This window comes from Chroicocephalus ridibundus, chromosome 8 (genome assembly GCF_963924245.1).
Source record: "Chroicocephalus ridibundus chromosome 8, bChrRid1.1, whole genome shotgun sequence".
NCBI lineage: Eukaryota > Metazoa > Chordata > Aves > Charadriiformes > Laridae > Chroicocephalus > Chroicocephalus ridibundus.
Window position 1 is genome coordinate 55,576,145 of NC_086291.1, and position 16,547 is coordinate 55,592,691.

The following is a 16,547-nucleotide window of genomic DNA, read 5'->3' on the forward strand; positions in this document are numbered from 1 at the left end:
TCCCACCAGGAGCCCGGGTTAAACAAGCCGAGCGCGGGACCCTCCCCGCCAGCTTGGGAAAGGTGTTGAAAAGTGGCCAAAAGCGTTGCCATCGCTGCGGGCTCCTCACCTTGCAAATTTCCTTCTTGTGAATGGGCAGGAGGATCCTGGTTTCGTCCTTGAGGATCCTGATTATCCTTGATAATCCTTGATTAGCATCCTTGATCCTCTCCTAAACATGATTTTTGTTCCTGAGACACCTAAGCTATGTAACGTGGGGCAGCAAAATGCGATGGACCAGTTGCCGGTAGGGGAGCCAGGAGGGGTTGAGTTTCAGCGCCAGATCTGTCACTAGCTCATTGACTAAGTTACGACAGTTCATCAAGGATATTAATAGTATTTTCCATCATTGCAGCTTTCAGTTAGTTTCTCCCACAGCAACTTTATATACATCACCAGGGCAAACAGTGTTGACAACAAAAATCCATTCTTCCCCAAAGGGAAGGGACTGTTCATCACCGGGTGCCTCTGCTGCTCTGGGGACACATGTGGGTGGTTGGAAGCAGGCTGTGGTTCATCGCTCTCATTCCTCCCAAAATATTCCTGAGGATGTTTTAAGGAGAGCGACCCCAGGCCTGGATTTGTCTCAGCACTGGTTACCTGGAGAGCTTTGCTGGGAGCTTCAACCCTCTGGGTGTCTTCTCCAACCAGTGCAGTGACGGAAGAGTTCAGGGAGCAATTTCTCCAACCCAGGAGGGGATTGCTCACTGGGACGTCCCCGCACGGGTACCAGCCTGCTGTCCTGTGGTGAACAACCCCCACCACGCTCCCCACAGTGGCAGGGTCCATCCCCCCGCTGGGTTCTTCCCCTGCAGCAGCACCTCACCTTTCCACATCCAGAATAGCCAACTATTTCCCCACTTCCATGGGGTTCTCCTAGACAGCCCCTTACTTTGCTCCCTCAAGACATCCAACTCTAAAAAGACCTTCCCGCTGACATCTGGGCTTCCTGCTCCTGTACGTGGTTAAACTCCCATCACTGTTTGCTCAGCAGCTTTGCCCAAACACCCCCAAAATGGGCACCAAGAAAAGGAAGTTGCCCCTCCATTTCTAAGCAAGCATCTCCCAACCCTCCAGACCTCCAGGGGACTTGGCCTTTGTAAGCTTGGCCAGACCTTCTTTGGCCTTAATACTCATCTTGTTGTTGCATTTAAGGCTTCTTCTTAATTTAAAAAAAATCTCATTGATATTTTGCATCTCCCTTTTTTCTCCTTTTTATTTTTTTTTTTATTTCCCAGGGTGCTAATATTCCTTTCAACAGACCTTGATTAATGGCTGAAACCTCAGGAATATTCCTGGTATTCACTTAGCCAGAGCAATTACACTGCAAAGAACAGCATGAGGACCCCAGCTTGACATGCAAATAGCCATGTTACACAATTAGTTGATGCACAATTAATTGGAATAACGACAAATATAGTCAAATAAGGCTGGATTTAGGCTGTGTAAATCTGAGGCATACCTTAGGGTTATACAATTAAGAGAAATAAGGAGACAACAGCAGAATCCTTCAAGGACAAAAAGCCTATTCCTGAGAAAAATGCTTTTCTCTTCAGATCCAACCTGGGAAAAGACTGGAAAAACAAAAGGCAAAGTGACCTGATCGTGACAAAGACTGGACCAACACATGTCCCTCACCTATGTGGGCTTGCATGGAGAATTACCAACGCCGGCCAGGGCACCTCGCCACAGGGACAGGTGACAGGGGACAGGAGGAGGGAGCCTGGGAAGGGACGACCTCCTAAACCTGTTGGTGCAGAGAGGAAGACACCCCGGATGGGTGCTCCTGCCCCTGCTCCTGTCCAGCAGCACCCAGGACCCTGCACAAGGCTCCTCCGTACCAGTCTCACAGGTTTGGCAAGGGTCAATCACCCCCAAACCTGCCCAAGCCTCACAGGCCGGTTTTACTTCTGTTTCTCATCCTTTTTTATAACCCAAGACCGAACTTTCTTGGAAGAAGAAGGAAAAAAATCCCACGAACATCTTGCACAGCATTGCCACAATGGTCTCCACTACGACCCACTAAAACCGAGGATAAACTTTGAATGTTCATCTGTCAGTTTTATTTCCCTCCCATCTGTTTCTCCCTGGTTCGCAAGCCCAGAAATGGGGAGAGAAAGTGGGATGCAAACGCTTTTTTTTTTGCTGCAGCTGCTTGGGAGCTTGTCCGCCTGTCCTCCAGGCCGTCGGTGGTCTGTGAGCCACACAGTGACCAAACCTGCACGGCCCCACGGTAATAAAATAATTAAGCGGCAGGCAGGGAGCACCGAGGGCTTCCCGCAGCCGAAAACACCCGGGACGCCTTCCTCACTGGATGGTGCAGGGGACGAGCATGCCTCGGAGGCCTTGCAATGTTCGTTTCATTTTGTTACTACTTTATTTTCCTGTCCTTTTGAAAACCGTTACATTAACCCCCAGATCTTAGAGATTGAGCTTAGCCGGTGTTAAAAGTTTTATTACCCTTACTGTTAATTATAATGCTTGCAGAGAGCGCTTGCCATCCGGTCCTGGCAAGCTCCGATTCCCTGCACTTTTTTAATGGCGGGATGTATTTTAGGGGGAGTTTTGTGCCGTCTGATGATAGAAGCCCCTGATGGGTGCTGGGTGTAGAGACACCAAGATGTCTGAGAGCATCCCAGGATGTCCCCAGGCAAGGTCTTCCAAATGTGGCAACAAGGCAAGATACCCTGGAGGTGTCTCGACCCCGTCTACGCTTGTTTCCCTGCTCCTGGTACCTTGGGCTAGGGATTTGGATGACCACTTCAGTTTTTTTCTGGTCTCCATTTAACCTTTTGGCCTGGGGTTTCTTACCCGTCTTCCCAAACCCTTCTTTTCTCTAAGCTGCTGTCGGACGTACCTGCAGAATGGACCCCAGCGTAGCTGAAGCAAATTCATTTAAAAATTGAATAGATTTGCAAAAAGGCTTTTCTGCATGTTTCACCAGCTTGTGATATTTTGGATATTTTCACGGGCTTTAGATATCTACTTACTCTTCTGCCTTGATGAGTAGTCACCTGCCGTAGCCTTACTCCACTGGTAGGAGAGGAAATTAATCAAACCCTATAAAACGTTCTCCGCGTTCAGACTCTTACTGGGGTTCTATTGAGAAACAAATGATTCTTTAGGACTTAAATCAATGTCCATGGAGCCAATACCCTACATGTGATTTCAGTGGGGTCTGGATCACCTCTTTAGCGTGCACATTATTACAGTAGGTGTTATTTATCTAGAGATGATATTTAGCTTTGAAAAACGGTCAGGAAAATTTTAAGCAGCCAAAGACAAATTCTGCTTGATCACACATACAATAATGATTGATGGTAATGGAAAAAAACAAATGCTATAATGATGATTTACTCGCCTGTCAAAAAAAATTAGTCATCCTAGAATTATGCCAAGCGTCTGTGTCTAGGTGGATATGTACACAAACACACGTGTATAGGTACACAGGCGGTGTTGCCTCTGTGACGGCTGCGGGCGCACGTGCTCTGGGGCTGGGGACACAATGGCAAAGAGTCTCTTTCATAGTAGGAAATATAATTCACAAGGGTGGCAGCAATGCTTGGCGGAGGGATGACGAGAGGAAGCGTCTAATTATCAACATGTGCCGTATGAACTCATCGCGGGTATGTAGGAGAACACACGAAACACGTGTGCCGAGGCCGCGTTTCACACTGTGAGTTAAACCCAGCTATTTTTAAGCACGGGTGGCTTGACCATATTTCATCCCAGGGATTTCTGGTGATAGGGAATAGGGTTGATTTTGCAGGACTCCAGTGTCATCTATATACTGTCACATATTTGAAATAGATGTGCAATATATTTGATCCGATATTTATTTTTGCCAGCTGGGCTGTGGGGGTTGCTGCTATCAAAGGTTTGGGTTCCTTGCTGTTGATAGGGGAGGGGGGCTTTCATTTTTTGTTTTTTTTTTTCCCTCCCCGGCACAATTTCAGGTAGTTTCAGGTCATTAATGCTGGTCCTGAACCTCCCCTCCCATTCGAAACCAGCACGAGGGCGCAAGAGTGAATGAGCCCATCCCAAGATTTCTGTTTCTTTACATAAATCAAATTCTTTTACAATCCTTCAACATAACGCATTAAAATATGCCTGTCTCGCCCGCTCTCTCCCGGCAGCGTTCTCCCGGATTGCCTGCGAGAGGAGTGGAGCCCCCTGGGAATTGTTTAGCAGCGATTCACTGGGTCAGTGTATTAGAACAGACTCAAGTCTATCAGCCAGATGGTGACTTCAGAAAAAAATTGACACACCATTTCAAACTGATTTCACGCAAACCCTCCTGAGGGGAGCCAGTGGGAATCCAGCAATCAGATCTGTTGTGAATAAATATTACAAAATTGTCAATTACAAAAGGGATGTTTAAAATGTTTGACTGATTTAGAAGTCTATTCATTCCTTGCCTTATACTTTGATGACGGATCTTCCAATATCACTGACTGATTGCTTCCCTTGGCCACAGAAATCTCAGTTTTTAATTTTTTTTTGTTGGAAGAAGTTATGGTAGTGCCTTTCCAGGCTTTTATGGTAAGCAGGCATCTGAGATAAAAGCTAAGCCAGGTACAATTTGGAGCATGATGTCTTCTACAGATACTGGCTTAAAAATGAGCATTGGACTTAAAAAGGTAATCAGGTCTGAACACTTTCAAAGCTACGCGGGACCAAGATCTCTCACGGGTAAATTCAATCGATGTACATGCAAATGTCTGCCTTTGCAGAGAGGAGAAGTTGGAATATCTTCCCAAGCACCAGCTATACGTGATCATCAAGTTAGGTATTCAGCTGAAAAAGGTATTTGCCTTGCATTGCAACTCCCAGCGGAGGCAATTTTTGCTGTCCTGCCACCCACGCGACCGCTGTCGATCCGTCGCTTTCTCCGGCCTCGTTTCTTTGTCTTGAACTGCACGTCCTGACAGGATGTTCCCATCTCGGCAGGGCTCGCTGGGCCTTTCCCGTCCTTGGCCACCCTCTCCCTCCATCGGACCAGAGCAACCCACGGTCGCCTTTGGGCCACCTCATCCCCTTCCTGAACCGTTGCAGCTTCCTCGTCACAGACATTCCTGTTTCCAAAGGATCTTGATTTTACCAGCGCTACTGGACCACTCTCTGCTTCCCTCCGAAGGAGACCAGATCCCTGACGTCTTCCCCGATCACTCCCCTTTTTTTTTTTAATTTTTTTTTCTCCGTCTCTGAGGTGGCTTAATTTATTGTCCCAGGGCGGTGTCACCAGTTGTCTCTCTCTCTTTAGATCTCCATATAGTAAACAATAAAGCTCACCTCCGACGGAAAGCGTTGTTCCCACGTGGCTTTTAGCTGGTCTGTGCTGGTCAGTCTCACCAGTCCTTCGCTCCCAACAGATGGAGATATGATCACTGGAGAGGACAATGAGGCATAAATCAAAGTTATTCCGGAAACAGAATTTCAGACGGTTTTCAAGGATGAAAATGAAACGTATAAAGCTTTATTAGTGCAGTATTATCTAATTGTACACAGACTGTAGTAAATAATATGTGATTTATAAAAATTTATATATTATGTTTCCATCCGAGATTTATCTCCGTTTCTGAGGGATTATAGCACTTTCTATCAGTCCTAATATTTCTGCCATAAACAGAGGAATCTCCCTTTTAAAAAAATCCAGATCCCAGGCCTTGCCTCTCCAGATTATATGTACAATTCAGCCATCAGCCTGAACCAGAGCCAGGCCTGGAAGAGCCGTTCTCAGCAAATATTTGCCCACCTTTTTAGAGATTTGGTTTGCCTGACTCGGAGGCGCTCTGGACACAAGCAGTGCTGGGTGGTATTTATATTGCCTTTCGCTGCGCCCTTGCTCCCCGTGCAATGGTCGTAGGCAGCTCCCAAGAGGAAAGAGCCATAAAAGCTGGTGTCTCTGCCCAGGAGGGATGGAAGACGACCTCGCATCTGGGTGACACCTGTGGGCTCTGTCCCACTTGCTCTAAATACCTCCTGTTCATCAGCACGGCTGCCCTGCTCCTCCCCAAAACGCCCCATGCCGTCGGGACAGTCTGGGTCCTGCTGGTTCATGAGAAGCCCTCGCTGCAACCCCTCTTGCCTTGGGCACCCACCCCCCTCCCCAGTGCGGTTGCATCCTGGTGCTCTTCCTCGCTTCTCCTCCTCAGCCCAGAGACAGCATCGCTGACACCCCCCCGGTACCCCCAGCCCTGCCTTTGCCTCTCCTTGAGATTGTATCTAGCTCCCCTCCAGCCAGGCCTGGGAGAATCGCACACTTCACAACGGCAATGTCATGGTGCGACAGCCCCGAGCAGCCCTGGGAAGATGAGATGGGTCCCAGGTCCCTCTGGCACCGGGGGCGTCTTCTTACCACCCCCCCTCAGCTCTTTGTCCCTGTCCGGGTGGTCCCCCAAGTGTCCAACCACTGCTGGTTCCTTGGGATGGAGCAACAAACCAAAGGCAAAAGCGCACATGATTTGTGTAGCTGTGACTGGGGTTTCCCTGCTGGGGTCTGAGGCTCCTCGCCAGCCTGTCCTGGCCACCAGGTCCCCACTCTTCCTTAACGTCCTTCCCAGGCACTGGAGAAACACTTTGGTGGCACCAGAGTTCTGCCATCAATCTTCTGCGGAGCTCCTCTTCCCCAGACCTCTCGGCAGTTTCCCAAACTGAAGAGCCCCCGCGAGCCCCTTGAGCTCTGTCCCCAGCTGTCCCCATGCCCTGCTGGGGTCCCACCACACGATGCTTCAGAGGGCGTCCAACCTGCTCGCCTGGGAAACTGTTTGCTGGGGGGCACTGGTGGAAACAGAGACCCAGGGACATCAGATTGAGTTGCACGGTCATTATTTCCAGGAGCCTCTTGATCAGCGGTATGAAAGACAACAGCAAAGGTCATCCTGAACTTTAAACTCAACACCGTGCCCCATCCCCCCAACAAAGCACTTTCCACCCAGGCAGTAAATCTTGCCGTGATGAGGGAGAGCTCGCTATTTCCAAAGAGCAGGTCCTTCCCAGACATCGACTTCAGCATCTGAGCCTGCGTTTATCCAAGGGAGGGACTCAAAAGTTTGGTTTTGAAACTCTTTATCCAGTTTGGCCTCCACCTCCAGCTTCTTTGCCCTCGCAAGACGTTGGGTGACCCAGCCCTGGTCCTACACTGGGCTAGAGACATCCCAGGTGCAGGAAAACTCAAGGGACCTGGGTTTGCCTGACACCTCAAAGGCAGGGAGATGCAGCATGTGGCATCAGTTTTCTCCACCTCCAGGCTCCAGAGGGATTTTCCACCCCAGGGAGCATTGAAGGCTTGTTTGGGGGTCAGTGTTCCCACATTACTGCTGTGCTTTCAAAGTCTCTCTCTCTCTATGGTGGGGGGAATATCTTTGCAAAATCCGCTCATTGCACACCAAGAGGCATCGATTGTAGCAGAGAAACAGCCAAAGGACAAGAAAATAGGTCTCTGGCTCCAGAAACGCTTCCACCCAAAACATTCAGATTTGGGTCAATATTCTGGGGAATTTTTAATAAAATGACTGAGAAATTTCCCTCTGAACGGCAATCTGAAACCACTTTTGTCAGCCACTGAAATTGCCTCGCACCCTCCTAGGTCGTCTCTGAGGTTTCACACTCTTGCATGCTCTCTCTTTTTTTTTTTTTTTTCCCTTTCCTTCCCTATAATAAGATTTATTATTGGGTTATTCTTCATGGTATATTAGCCCTTAGCCAGAGTCGATGCTGACAGAAATGTTAGTCATTTGGGCTCTGCTTAACCTGCTAAGAAGAACTGAATTTACAGAATGGGACGTGGCTTTTTATGATTTCATTCCAGAGCCAAATCAGATAAGAATAATTATCCTCTCCTGGGATATTAGGCAGCACCTCCCCAGGACCGGCAGCTGACAGCTGTTTTATTGGTTGAGTCACTTGGGTCTGGAGTCGAGGATTAATTGTTCGTGTGTCCGGGTGGCTCCAGGAACAACAGTGAAAGGTTCTTTCTGGAGATGGGAGATAATTTATTTTCAATTGTTTCCATGCACATGATTTCGGTGGACGAGGCGAATTAAAAATAAAATCGCATAAATAACCCCCCTCCCACCACCCTCCGCATCCGTTGTTAAACACTGGCTTGTGCGTGTCGGATCTGAGGATCTTTAGCACAAACAAATGTACCATCGGAGGGGAAACGTGCTCCTTCCAAGGCGGGTCCAAGTCCACTTTGTCACCAAACGTCCCCTCTGACCGACCCGCGAAGGCTGTACCCAATGCCCACCCCTGCCCTTCCTTGGCACCCACCCCCCAGCGCTTTTATTTGGAATTAATTTACTCCTGCCTATCACCTGCTTGAGATTATTCTAATGATAATGGCCAGGATCCAAGGCAAATTAAAAACCAGTGGTGAGGCTTTCCCTGACTCCAGCAGCCTCTTCCCCCCGACGGCAGGATTTGTGTGTCGTCCCCCCCCTCGCCGGGGACACACGCTGTGCCCATCGGACGGGCAGAAGGGGCCCGGGATGCAGGCGAGGAAGGCAGTTGCCGGCAGCAGCAGGGGCTCGGGCAGCACAACACCCACCGCCCAGCTTGCCTGGCGGCTCTGCCAGCACCGGGGCAGCCAACGAGGCTTCCTCGCCCGCCCAGACCAGGGATTCAAGCAGCAGCAAGAATAAAAGTTTCTTTATGCCAGCTTTCTGCCCGGCATCCCTTCTCCTCCGGCTCGTGGGAGGAACCCTGCCCATGGGTTGCATTTTCTCTGGGTGGTGAGGAGGGAGAGCATCTCTGAGGGGGTTTTTGGGCTGGGGTTTGCTGCTGGGCGTTGTGGTTTGTTTGCACGGGATGGGGCAAGTCCCTTAGGCTTCTTGCAGAGCTCCCCCCAGTGCTCCCACGCTTGTGGAGCAATCGCTGTGCCCCAAAACAGGGGAGATGTTCTGGTCGAAACGGCCAGGCTGTGTGGGGGAGGAAATTTATAAGCGGTGTTTCCCGCCTTTGCCCCTCTGACATCTTCATGTCGTGTCCGAACCCATGGAACAATCACTTTGGATGGCCAGAGGAGTTTTAAGTGCATCCCAAGGAGAGGAAAAAGAAAGAGTCAGGCCAAACCACCACTGCGGCTCGCAGAGCGAGCGGGGTCCTACAGCTCCAGAGCACGGTGGGTCCTCGCGGTGCTGCACCTTGAACCCAGGGGAGCAGCCCCTGACGCCAGGTCTGAGTCAGGGAGGACCAGATGGAGCCACGGGGACCGTAGGCAGGTATAAAACGCACCAGTGGCTGGCTTTTCACCCAGCGTTAAGAGTATGAAACCACATGGACACGCAGCAGCTCCCAGATGAGCCTTGGGCCACGGTCCAGGCGCTGCTCCAGCCTGGGGGTTGGTGGCCCGTGCTCTCCAAGGCAGACAGCCCTCCTCTCCTTTACCATGGCCTTCGTGCTCTGCTCAGGACCTGGTGTAGCAGAGGTGGGCGCAGAGGGTGAAGCTCAGGCTCGCTGCACCTAATCCATAAGCTGGTGTGCCCCACACCAGCACCAACCCCATCCTGCCTCAGGAGACATTTCAATGTGGTCCTAGTGCCAAATATGGAGGAAAATTCAAATGTGGCTAGAGACAGGACTGCTTTAAGACAGGCTACATCAGAGTAAACACGGAGGAGGAGCCATCTCCAAGTTTCTGCATGAGCCAGGGATGTTCCTGTACACGACGGTACCCCCCCAAGACTTTTTCCGTGCAGATAAAGGAGCTGAGGTCTTTGTGCGCATGGAGAGAGAGAGGTTGGACACAATTCAGGCTTGGCACAAAGTGAGCAAAACTCCCGCTGAAGCCAACAAGCGTCTTTGCCCACTTCTGCCAGGGCTAACTTTGTCCCTGAGGCTATTACCCGGGGGCTCTCAGGCGGTTCGGGTGCACAGTGCTGATCTGTCAGATGAGGAAGTTATGAGGAAGCAATGGAGTGTCACGGAGGGATTGAAGAGAATTGATACGTGAGCCTGGATAATTATGAGGTTGCCAGTCCGGTGTCATTTCACGGCTGGGCTGGCTCTTTGTGGTGTATGATACCCATCAACGCAAAAATGGAAATGAAGATAAATGGGGCAATGGCAGAAGCAGTTAGATCTGTCTTGCAGGCTGATTGCTGAAGCTCTCTGTTGATTGAGGAACGGCACCCTCCATCAGCAGCAAGGGGTGAATTCGAGAGTCGGGAGGTGTCACTTGCTACAACCTACTATGGGATCCAGAGCAAGAAGCCATCGAGGACTACCATCACCAGGATGAGCAATTTTAAGAAAGCAGTTACCCAAACTATACTTTTCCGAGGAAAAGTTGTTGCTCTGCTGCGTCTGCTTTGCCTGTGAGGGTGACCATCAAGGGCAAGGCCGAAGTAGGACAGTGATACGACTGGGCTGCGAGGACACAAGGGAGTGACAAAACCATAGGGCGGAAATCTTAAGGTAGAGAAGAAATAGCTTGAACTAAGACAGAGAGTCTTAGAGGTTGTCACATGCAATAAGAAATGTAGGAGAAGCAAAGACTTAGCTTCAGAGAGAGAAGAAGAAATTGCTTCCACGCAGGAGAGAGCTTTCTCTGAGGTACCTGACCTGAGTCCCGGTAGACAGGACCCTGAGGCTCAGCTGGGCAGCGTGGCTTTCTCAGGGTCACATCGGTTCTTCCTTCCCTGGGAGGGAAGCGTGGACTACAAAAAGATGGAAACCTGTGATTTGCACCAGCTCGTGTTGCATCATCCTGAAGCCAACCTCTACTTACCAAATCTGTCCCTGCAGACAGGCATCCCCGAAAAGTCGGAGGAGCAAAGTTTTTGAAGACGCAAGACGTTTCCTACAGAAAGAGAATTACAAGGAGAGGAGGAACGGCAGAAGATGCTGTGCATTAAAAAAAATGATGTTGGCTATAAATGGATTTAGACAGGGAAATTGCTGTTGCGTGTACGCGGTTACCCGTAGCGTGACAAACTCACTCCAGGACTGACAATGGAGATCCACTGTGGAGGTTCCGTCTACGGAGAGGTGCCAGAAACCCCAGGGTGGTTGTGGAGGGCCAAGTGGTGGAGAAAGGGAAACTCTAAGGATGGTTTCGAGGAAACGAGTATTTTTATTGTGATCCCCAGCCCTCTGCAAAGGTGAGCGATGCCAAACAGATCATGACATGATTTATTTGCGAAAGGTGGTGCCCTCACCATGCATGAGATGTCCAGGAAATAAAGGCTCTCAGACCTCAATTAGCAATGAGATTCCAGTGATAACGAAGTGCTGATTGCTGCCTCGGCTGGAGGAGAGCGAGACCTGATTAGGGGAGTAGTGGAGGGTGTCTCTGTAAACATGGCCAAATCTGGGGCAAAAGCGTTGGGCTGACATTACCTATTACCCTCCACATCTCCCCCCACTTCCATGAGCTGACAATATGTGGGAGACCATTCATTGCACGGTCTCCACAGAGAGAGGAGGAGGACTCAAGAGATGGAGATTTGGGGAACAGCACTTGCAACGAAGGTGCACAGTGTTTTACAGGTCTCCATGGGGACGCTGCCCTGCGTCCGCTTCAGCCGGCAAAGAGAAAGGCTTGGGTCAGGTAGAGGAGCACTGCCCAAAATACAACAACTGCTCTGAAATCACCGCTTCACCCCACATCCTGCTTGGGATAAGGGGAAATTTTTGAACACCCTCCAAGTTTAGGATGCTAAACTTTGTGTCCCATCTCACCCCTGCAAAGAGGAGCACTGTTGAGAAGACAGGGTGTCCGCATTACAAGCCTAGCAACCATTTAATACGAAGGCCAGCAGCTCCAGATGGTTCCTTCGCGAAGCATAACTAAGACGTTGACAAGGGATTTAAAAACTTTGCCACGTCAATGCAAGAAATTGGAACCGGACGCAGTTTTATTGGAAAAGTGGGGTTTTTTCCATTTCCATGTTCAATAGAAAACTTAAAGATTGAAAGGCAAGCTCTCTGGGGATGGAAAATCTCCTCCAGTTCACCCCACAGCTGACAGTGGGGGTGATAGCTTTTCAAACCATGGCTGAGACCTCCCCCGGGAGGAAAAACGGCAGGAGCAAGGTCAAAAGGTTAAAGCTTAAATTTAGGAGACTTGTTTTTCTTCATTACTTTCTAATTTCGCACTTTAAGAGAAGAGTTTAATAGCACAAATTTGGGCAATATTTCCGTTTCCCCCCTTAGGAGGTCGTTGCATGCAGTGGGTTCAAGCAGCGCTCCAGGCTTTCGCTCTCGTCCTGGCAGAGCGGTGGTGGGAAGTCGGTGGGTTGAGGCTGAAGAGACCTCATCTGCACCAACTCACCCCGTGACCTGGGAGCAAGCCATTCACCCTTTTCTGGTTTTTCTCACGTGTAAGGAAGAGTGCAAAACCAGTAACTGTAGCTGAAAAGGGCTTGGCGAGTCCTCGGCGTGGTCCTCCTCAGCAGAACTCCGGCCTGTGTCATGTCCCTGATGTCTCAGGGAGGTGGTGGGACACTCGTGCCTCAGTTTCCTTGGCTGCGGCAAAGCTGTGCTGGCCCCAGGAGGTGGAGGGTGACTACCGTCCACGCCAAGCAGTGGGGGCGCCGGGGAGGACACGGCGCTGAAGGAGCAGCAGCGCCTTCAACACCGTCCCCCTCTCGCTCTCTTTTGACTTAATTTACCACAAAGCGTCCTGGCACCTAAAAAAGGGGCTGGAGACGTGCTAATAAATCAGCCAGCTAACAGGACTTAAGAGCTGCCGTAACAAAAGCAAGCGGGAGAAAGTTGGTATCTTTCCTTTCCGTCCCCCCCACCCCGCCTCCCCAAATCAGATGCAAACCTACTCTGCTCAAATCCGCCGCTCTTAATGTGGGACGCTGCCAGTTTAAGAGGGGGGCAAAGCGGGGATTTCCGATGCAAAATTCAGGACAGTCGAGAGGCGATGTAATAATTGTCAGTCCAGAGAGCATCCTGGTGCACATGTTCGGAGGATAAGAGTGTCACCAGAGTCTATTGTCTGTCCCCTCTCTGTTAAAGTAGAGATAAGGCTGGGATAAATCTCACTGGGACATTCTGCCCTATGATGTTATTTCATGCCACATCACCTAATAGGTGTATTTTCACACTGCTTGCTACTGCTGTGAGGCTCTGCAGCTCCTAGCCAGGCTGACAATCTCACTATATGGAGAATGGAATAGTGACGGCTAATTGATTTTACAGCAGTACCGAAGGACAGACAATGAAAGTACCATCAATTTAATCCACTATTTAATGGTTCCAATTTAGCCTCTGTAAATGCTCACTAAACTAATTTCTCTGGGTTCAGCAATCTGAAAAGCTATCATATCTCTAATCTCCTTCAATATATTCATCTGGAAAAGGGAATTTAGCCAATTCTGATGTGCGGAGATGATCTGTTAGCACAGTGTAAATGTTTATAACACGGCAATCTAGTTCGTTTATAAGGATATGAAAAGTTTTATTGGGGAGGGCACTGAAGTGGAACCACGGGATAATAGGCAGTTACCCAGCAGTCTCTGGGAGCCAGGGAGCGGGCAGGCATGCAGAAAAATACTAGGATTTACTTTAATCCCAAATTGTAAGCTAAAGTTCTGCCCAGTACATGATGCACCTGGGACTGCTGGAACAAAGGATTGTCTCCCGTCCCCCCGTGACCCAGGCTTTCACGCTACACCATGATAGCAACAGTCATTTTGTTTCCTTCAAGAGGCTGAAAATTAGTTTAGTTTTAGCACATATATCTCACCTTGTCCAACCAAGTTGCTGGTGGGGAGCTAGTCTTGAGGGCACTTTCTCTCCTGTAAGGTTTGGGGGATTTGGGTTTTGGGTTTTTCTTACAGGGGTTGGATTTTTGTTGGTTAGGTCTGGTTGCCCCCAAGCGCTGGACCCCACCACTGGTCCTCTCCAGCTGCCAGCGTCCCCCTGCTGCTCGCTCAGCTCCCAAGCAGCCCTCGGACCCTCCTGAAGTCAAGGTGGAGCTTTGTCCCCTCTTGCAGTAGGACCAAGACCCAGCGACCCGTCTTTAGAGGGGAAAAGTCCCTTGAGCATAGATGTTCATCTCCAGCAATTCATCTCTACCTCCCTTGCAGGAGGGTCTGTCCTAGGTCCAGGTCCAAAAACTAAAATCCGCTACTGATCCAGGAAGAAACAGACCAAGTTTGGGGTCTGGACCCCATGCAAACATCATCCCTCCCTCTTTGCTGCCTGTATCACGGAGAGAACAGAGACAGGTACGTGCTGGTTCTGCTCCCAGAAAATGGTGGCTGTTACCAAAGCTGCTGCGCGCACCGTGAACACGAGACAGACCGTTTCTTGCACTTTACGCATCTTAAAACTCCCATCACGATTACTCTTGCAGGGGGGGACATTCGCTTTTGGGAGCAATTCACAGCCTCGGAGTTTTGATGGTAAGAAGGAAGAGATAAAGTCTTGCACCCCCTCACGAGAGGGAGGGGGGCGACAGTGAAATAGTCTCCTTGCATGTTTTTTATTTTATATATATTTATTCTTTCCTCTAATAACTGCCACACACCAATACGACCGCAGGAGAGGATCTACCCCTGTAGACACACACGCAGACCTGCCCCTGTGTGTAGACGCGTGGGAGCAGCTCGCAGCACGTCAGAGGAGCTCTTCGTCCCCAGCCTGCCACCGCCGTGCCTGGTTTGTCACTCCCTGGCATTTCGACAGGACCTGGCAAACCCGCACGGGCATCCGGGAGCGGGGCTGGCGCTCGCTGGCCTGGGCTGTCGAATGTCGTTTATGGGAAGAGCACTTCTGGACTGCAGCGCCTTTGTAGTTCGACCATCTTTTTTCCCTTTTAAATTCAAAGACAATTCCACAAATGAGCTTCTGCTTGATTAGTGTTTTAATGAATATATCTGGATACACCACAAGTCCACCAGCCGTGACTCCAGAGCCACAGGCTATGCTATCCAGATGCCGCCTTTGTGCTGTCAGTTCGGGGTGTTAATGTCGGATACGCCAGGGGAGCGAGAAGGGCAATAGTCAAGGAATAAGCCTCCTGCGAGACCACGATTTTCCCTGGACCCAGCTCTCCAGCTTCGGCGCAGGCACTGCGAAGTCCAGATGGGGGCTGGAAGGTGCCTGGGACCCCGTACTGGGCCAGCTGGGACCCCGCGCCGGCCAGCGTCCCGACCCCACGCTCCCACTCCGGGCAGCCTCTTCACAGATTAATTAGCTCCCGTTCGTTGGCTGCGTCGCGGGTTGAGGAAGGGCTGCTCGCTCGCCGAGTGCGGCCGTGATTACTTTGGATAGGGAAATCCTGAGCGAGGTATCGCAGGGCATGTTTCCTTCTGCTCCTGGACTGATCCCTGGAAAGGGACACTGCGCGAGACGGTTTATGGCAGCGGGGCACATTTTTTCCCGTGTAAATTATATTTAACATTCCAGAGAACTTTATTGCATTTGGTGTTAGGGTTTATGAAAAAATCTGTATTTAACTTCAAGCCCTGGTAAACATCTTTGCTTATGTTGTTATGTGATTCCTTATTTGAGTATTTCGATTTAATTTCACAGTTCATATACCTTAAAGTTTTGAATTTTTTTTTCCCTCCCCTCTCATTCGGGGAGAGCCAGGGCTGGCCAGTGGCTCGTCGGTCTCCGGTGAGCTCTGCTCTCCCACAGGGCGGGTGATCCTGGGCTGCTCCCTCCCATCCTCACCCCACGAGAGGCACCCGGGCACGGGGAGCAGCCGGGAAACCCTCAAAGGATGGGGAAACTCTGCATCCAAGCCCGCTGCCATCCTCAGCAGCTTGCAAGAAGCCAGCCCTCTGAAATAAGTCACCCCTGGGAGCTCCCAGGGCTTTCCCAGATGGGAAATGCGTGGGGCTGAATGTGGGTCAGCACAACGGGGACTGTCCTGGGGACCGCATCCAAGTCGGGTGCCAGGAGCCCGTCCCAAAATCTGCTGAAGTCTAGAGGAGGTTTTCTGCTGGCACCAGGGGGCTCTGAATCAAGCCAACAAACGCATCTGTCACAGCTTCAGCCTCCACAGAGGGAGGAAGGGGAAGATGAAGAACCAAAAGGATGGCGGCAAGAAAGGACGCAGGAAACCTTAAATATGGAGCTCAGTGGCAAATCCTCTCTACTTGGCCTCCAGGTTGCTAGGGCCCGTCTGGTGAGCATACAGATTATTTTGATAGCACGACATCAATTAGTTCCTTGGGTCTAGGCTGCTTCCACCTCTGGCTTTGTCCTCCCGGTCTCGACAGGGATGTTGCGCGTCCACCTCCTGGGAATCACCTGCTCGAGTTCTCCTATAGCTCGACGGCAAAGGGAAGACAAGTGCAAAGGTTTGTCCCACTTGGATAATCCATTAAAAGTTGGTGAGGCTGCAGCCCAGAAGGGAAGAAATGGCGATCTTGGATAATTATGGGGATTTCTGTAGTTCTGGTTCTATTGAAAAGGTCTATGTGTAAGGCTCCGCTTCCCCGTTTACCCATTCTTCCTGTAGGATTGTCGCTCTCCGGATCCCAATGCAGCGACACTTTGGCAGCTAATACAGCCACAGCTGTATATCCCTCCCCGCC

The 16,547-nt window shown here is 50.4% G+C and overlaps 1 protein-coding gene across 6 annotated transcripts in view; it reads left to right on the forward strand.

Moving 5' to 3' along the window:
* LOC134520106 (uncharacterized) overlaps positions 1-14,130 on the forward strand; it is a 68,854-nt gene extending 54,724 nt beyond the window's left edge. For 4 of the 6 annotated variants that reach the window (XM_063345084.1, XM_063345085.1, XM_063345086.1 and 1 more), the window contains one exon: positions 14,085-14,130. In XM_063345084.1, coding sequence (XP_063201154.1) covers positions 14,085-14,118 — 34 coding nt within the window. In that variant the 3' untranslated portion in view covers positions 14,119-14,130. Of the gene's footprint in view, positions 1-4,175; positions 5,542-14,084 lie in introns of those variants that run through there. The other 2 variants (XR_010072360.1, XR_010072361.1) reach the window with 1 other exon arrangement.
* Positions 14,131-16,547: the final 2,417 nt, after the last annotated feature.